Source organism: Poecile atricapillus, chromosome Z (assembly GCF_030490865.1).
Source record: "Poecile atricapillus isolate bPoeAtr1 chromosome Z, bPoeAtr1.hap1, whole genome shotgun sequence".
In the NCBI taxonomy this organism is placed as follows: domain Eukaryota; kingdom Metazoa; phylum Chordata; class Aves; order Passeriformes; family Paridae; genus Poecile; species Poecile atricapillus.
The window spans coordinates 25,504,584-25,509,756 of NC_081289.1; the positions used below are offsets into that span (position 1 = coordinate 25,504,584).

Consider the following 5,173-nt stretch of genomic DNA (forward strand, 5'->3'; position numbering starts at 1 on the left):
GAGTCAGTCCCACAAACACCTCTGGACTCAAGGCAAAATAATGCTTTGACTGTGGGAAAGCAGGCTGAGAGTGAAAAGTCTGAGGCAATGGGGTCAGGACCTGGCTTAGGATTGTTACCCTCAGCATCCGTATAAGGAAGAAACTCCACAGATCTTCACAGGTTTACACTTTGGGGATACCTGCTCTGGTTTTCGTGCACCAGACTCTGCCTACTGCTCCCCCTCATTTACAGAAGGTGAAATTGTCATCTGTGGCATAGAAGCCAGCTCTCACAGCTGACATTGCTACTACCTGGCAGATAACAGGCAAGTTCTCTGCATGAACCATGTAAATCCCTCCTAGACAAGCTCCTACACCTTCATTTTTCTCCCAGGGCTCCCAAAAACACTGGGTCTTCTGAGGAACATCTCAAACTACTTAGGGGGAACCAACATAATATAGGCCTTCACCCTCATCCTGACAGAGGTGAACTATGGTCAAGTGCTGGGCAGATCATGGAGAGGAGGCTCCATGATTAAGTGCTGCATAAAGACATGTTCAGCAGGCAGCACTCCTGCCTGACAGAAAAACCTTGGGGGAGATGGTGCCAAGATTGTGCTTTGTTGGGTTGCTCAAAAATGGGACTAGGTGGAGAGGGAAGTAGGCTCATTCCCAACTCTGTGACAGATCTTCTACCAAAGAGGCAGAGGTTGGGACCTAGCAAATGCGACTGGGATTTTGTCAGGACATGAAAGGACCCCTAAGAAAAGTTTGTCACACCTGTGAGGAGGTGGAGGATTTAGGAGATGATATGTTGCTCTCACTCTCACGAGGGCCTCTAGGTAGTCAAAGGAATGCTGCCATCCACACGCTGGTGTCCTCTTCTACGCCAGCACACACAGTGCACTCAAAAAGGGAGCTGCTTCCAGGCCATCCTCCTTGGGCTACTCACAGGCCCACATTCTCACATCCCATTTGTTCCTGTGCTCCTGTCTTCACCCTAGGATGCCCCCTATTCATGCCAGAATGTCCATAGCCTATACAAGAGAAAGACTCTTTGTGAGGCCAACACAGTGAGAGGAGCAACTAAAATCCTGTTCTTCACATTCACCTGGAATTGAGGAGGTTGGATGATGCTCTTCTCATGGACGCTCACCCCACAGCCCATGGTGCAAATCAGTTGGGAAGAGCTGCAAAAGCTTCATGGAGAACTTGTTCTGCTAGATCCTCTCTGGGTCCCCTCCTCATGGTAAGGGGGAACATGAACACAGAGCATTAAACTGACTGCACAAGGGCAGCCTGAGCATAGGTGTGTGTGGTGAGGAGGACCTCTGACCTATAACACTCATGAAGAGATGGGAACCCTATACACCTCTGAGAGACCAGACCTTCCTGCCTTCCTCCACCCCTCCTTGAGGACCTGGCTTGCCATGCCAAAGAGAACATTCACAACCTGTTTTCTCCCTACCAACTGGGAGAAAACTGGCTCTGAGAAGGCCTGGAGAATGCCTGTCCCTCCAGAATTGCTGGTGTTCATCAGCAGCAACATGGCAGGAGAAGGGAAGGAGGAAGAGCAGCAAGAGCACAGAGCCTGTTATATGGCAGGTCCTACCTGCCTTGGTTCTTCACATCTCTTCTTCCTCTGAGGAGGACAGAGGTTTGTGAAGTATCTAGACAGGAAGTTCCAGCCTAGGGACCCTTAACAGAGAAGGATAGGTGAAGGGCAAAGGAAAAGAAGGGAGAGAACTTCTTCCAGTAATTCCTATCTGTCTTGGAAGGGGACAGGAGAGAGAGAGAAAAGCCTCCACTGCTAAAGAAAATGAGGGGAAAAGTTAATGATGGAAGATTTGGCATAGCACGTGTACATGGTGGACAAGGAAGCTTTCTAAACCAAAGTCCTTCCCTCCCACCCAAAAGAAAAATCAGCCTTCAACAGGAACAGAAAGATGAATAGTTCACAGCTGAGTTTCATGCCCAGTGAGTGTCCACCCCTGCCCTTCTTCTGCCACCACTGCCACCCACTCCCAGGCCACCCACCCACACTCCAATGTTGTTACCACAGTGTCAGAGCAGGATGCTCTTCCCAACCATCAGTGGGCAGAACAATGGTCCCCGTAACACAGTAGAGACAATTCGGTGTGTGTGGGTGTGTGTGTGTGTGAGTGTGTGTGTGCGTGTGTGTGAGAGAGAGAGTGTGTGTGTCTGTGTGTAAGAGCTGTTGTAAACTTTAAGAAAAGGTTTTGTCAGTTTTGTATTTGTTAGGAGCATTTTGTTGTTGGTTTATTTTTCACAGTCAAGTGGCTTTTTTTTTCTGGTTGTTGGAGGGGGGGTCTTGGTTTGTATTGTTTCCTTGTGAGGAAGAGTCACAGCTTCTGCTGAGCAGAGACTCCTTTCCAGTAATCCAGGATGTCATGCAGATCCTCGTCCTTGGCAAATTGAACTTTCTTCCTCAGGGCATGCCCAGCTGCCATGTAAACCTCCTCCCTGTGATGCTTCTTGTAAGGCCGGAATCGCTCCCAGATCTTGTGGGTGCTCTCTGAGGAGTACTCGGGGCTGGAGGAGTAGCCCGAGAAGTAGTGTCTGGGGGAGAGCTGGGAGTACGTGGAGTCTCGCTTGGACCGGGACAGTGGCTTGAGGAACGACACCCGCTGGCTCAAGGTGTCAGCACTTTCCTCATAGTACAGGGCCGGGAAGGAGTGACGGTGCTCGCTGCAATGATAAGAAGGCTTGACCTCCAAGTGGTGGATGGCGCTCGGAGACACCAAGGGAAGACGATCCAAAGGGCTGTTTAGGGGGCTGCCCTTCTCAATGTATTTGGAGTCAGACTTGCTGAGTGGTGGGTGGTCAGGCACATCCAAACTGAAGACCTTGGCGCTCTTGATGGAGCCACTAGAGGAGACACTGCAGGTCTTTCTGGCCACAGCAGCGTCAGCACTGAGCTGGCGCTGCAAAGGGTGGTGGGAGCTTTCCTTGTAGGGTGGGGAAAGAAAGCTGGGCCGCTCTAGCCCACTTGAGGAACCAGCTGGGATGGACTGGCACTCAAAGGCCATATCTGAGTCAACACCAGTCCCACCACCCAGGAAAGATGCTGTGTCCAGCTTGAGGGCATCAATACAGTTGTTGATGATCTGGTTGACCTTGTCTACCTCCTTGGCTATAGTAGAGATCTCAGCAGCTGAGCCTTGCCCATTGTCAAGCTCCCTCAGGTCCTCATCTCGCTGCGTTCTCTCCAGCCCATCCCCACCACCAGTCCGCACCTCAATGTAGTTACCTTTAGCGGTGACTTTAGGAGTCTCCATCCCAGCATCTATTGACTTTGATGGGGGCAACTTCTCCCCGATCATGGAAGGGATGGAGGACATCCGTGAGACAGGAATGACAGGTGGCTCACCCAGCTTCTGGGAAGGATGGACCATGGTACTGGTATCAATATCCGATCCATAACGCATTTCCAGAATGGTCTTTTTGACATTGAGTGACTTCTGCTTCTCCTCCTGCATCCTCCGCTTCCGCAGGCAGTAGTACACCACCCCCAGGACAATGACCATCCCAAAGAGGCAACCCAGGGTGGTCATAATATAGTGTGTAGTGGTGGAAGTACTAGAAATAGGATCTTCCCTGCCTTTGCTCCGGGTTGCAAAGGTCAGGCAAGTATGGTTGTAACGCCTGTTGTTGCGGATAGAGGCCACACAGAATGTATAATCAGTGTGGGCCTTCAGCTTGTTGACAGTGACATACTCCTTCTTGCTCTTCAGTGTCGCAATGTCAGAAACGTAGCTGTTGTTGTATTGGACCAGCACATACATCTTACTGTAGGGCATGGGGATGGTGACCATCAGGATGGCTGAAGTGATCGTGACATCATGTAGCTTGATGCTGGGACTGAAGGAGGAGTCAGTGGTGGAAGAAGCTGGTGGCTTGACTGAGAGGAAATCCCCAGGGCTGATGGCTGACCCCTCATCCAGATCTCGCTGGGAGTCAGGGGTGTAAGGAGTTGGGTTGACCCTGGAGAGGGAGGGGATGGTGCCCCCTCTGCACATGGACTGGAAGATGGTGATGGCATTGCGGTTGTGGTGAGGCCGAGGCACCAGAAGCGGATACCCAGCAAACTCCCGTGGAGTCTCACACTGGAGACGGTCATAGTTCTTGGTGACGTTGTTGAAGAGAGCCAGCCAGTTAAGAAAGCTGTAGAGGCTACAGTCACAGTTGAAGGGGTTGCCAGCCAGCTCGCACACCATCAGGTTGCTCAAGCTGGTGAAAGTGTTGCCCTCCAGACGGCTGAGGCGGTTGGATGACAGGTCAATGCTAATCAAGCTGGGGCACTCAGAAAAGGCAGTAGGGGTGACCAGCTCAATTAGGTTATGCTGTACAAAGAGGAACTGGAGACGGGCCATGCCCCGCAACATGCCCTCTGTCAGGTTGGTGAGTTTGTTATAGCCCAGCTGTAGGACCTGGAGGTTTGACTGACCCATGAAAGCCCCATCCTCAATGTAGGAGATTTCATTCTTGGTCAGATTCAAATCAGTCAGGTTGCCGAAGCGGTTGAGAGAGGAGTAGAGCACCACTTTGAGCTTGTTCTCGTTCAGACGCAAGTCGTGCACCGTGCTGTTGATATGCTGGGGGATGGTCTCATAGGGGGGCTGGTTCTGGCTGCAGATGGCCAGCCACACATACCCTTTGTCCCCCTCAATCAGCCAGCAGTCACCTCGCACGGTGCCAGGGGAAAACAAGCAGAGCAGGGCAGCTGCCCACAACCCCAGGCACAGCATGGTCTGCAGTGGTGCCCTCATCAGGATGGGGGAAAAGAAATCCCCAACAAAAAACAACGCCAAATCTCAGGACAACAGCAAAAAGAAACTAGGGGAAGGGAACTTGGGTTTAGCAATGGAAGGGAATGAGCACCCCAGTCCTATCGGATGTCATCACCATTATTTCTTCTTGCCCTCTGGATCAAGCCAGGACCGTAGAGGAAGGGGAACACATGCAATCTTCTTCCAGAACACCCAAAAGCTATGACCATGGATGTTTGTTCTGGAAGGGAACTACTTTGTGCTTCTTTTCTAAACAAAAATTCAGGCCAAGAATAATAAATCTTCTTTGATGCTCATGAGCGACTCACATACTTTTTCCACTTTTCTCCCCTCCCACCCACCCCCCACCCACACCTAACCCACCCCAAAACAAACCCAAGTC

The 5,173-nt window shown here is 51.2% G+C and overlaps 1 protein-coding gene across 1 annotated transcript; it reads right to left on the minus strand.

The window, feature by feature from the left end:
• Nucleotides 1–2,343: 2,343 nt before the first annotated feature.
• On the minus strand, nt 2,344–4,777 carry LOC131573224 (protein phosphatase 1 regulatory subunit 29-like). Its single transcript, XM_058826954.1, has one exon. It carries the CDS (start codon nt 4,768–4,770, stop codon nt 2,344–2,346), a length of 2,427 nt encoding a protein of 808 aa, XP_058682937.1. The 5' UTR covers nt 4,771–4,777.
• Between the last annotated feature and the right edge of the window lie 396 nt (nt 4,778–5,173).

Bases quoted from the DNA above. Each gene is read 5' to 3' on its own strand.
- LOC131573224 (XM_058826954.1), bottom strand. From the start codon at position 4,770: ATGAGGGCACCACTGCAGACCATGCTGTGCCTGGGGTTGTGGGCAGCT.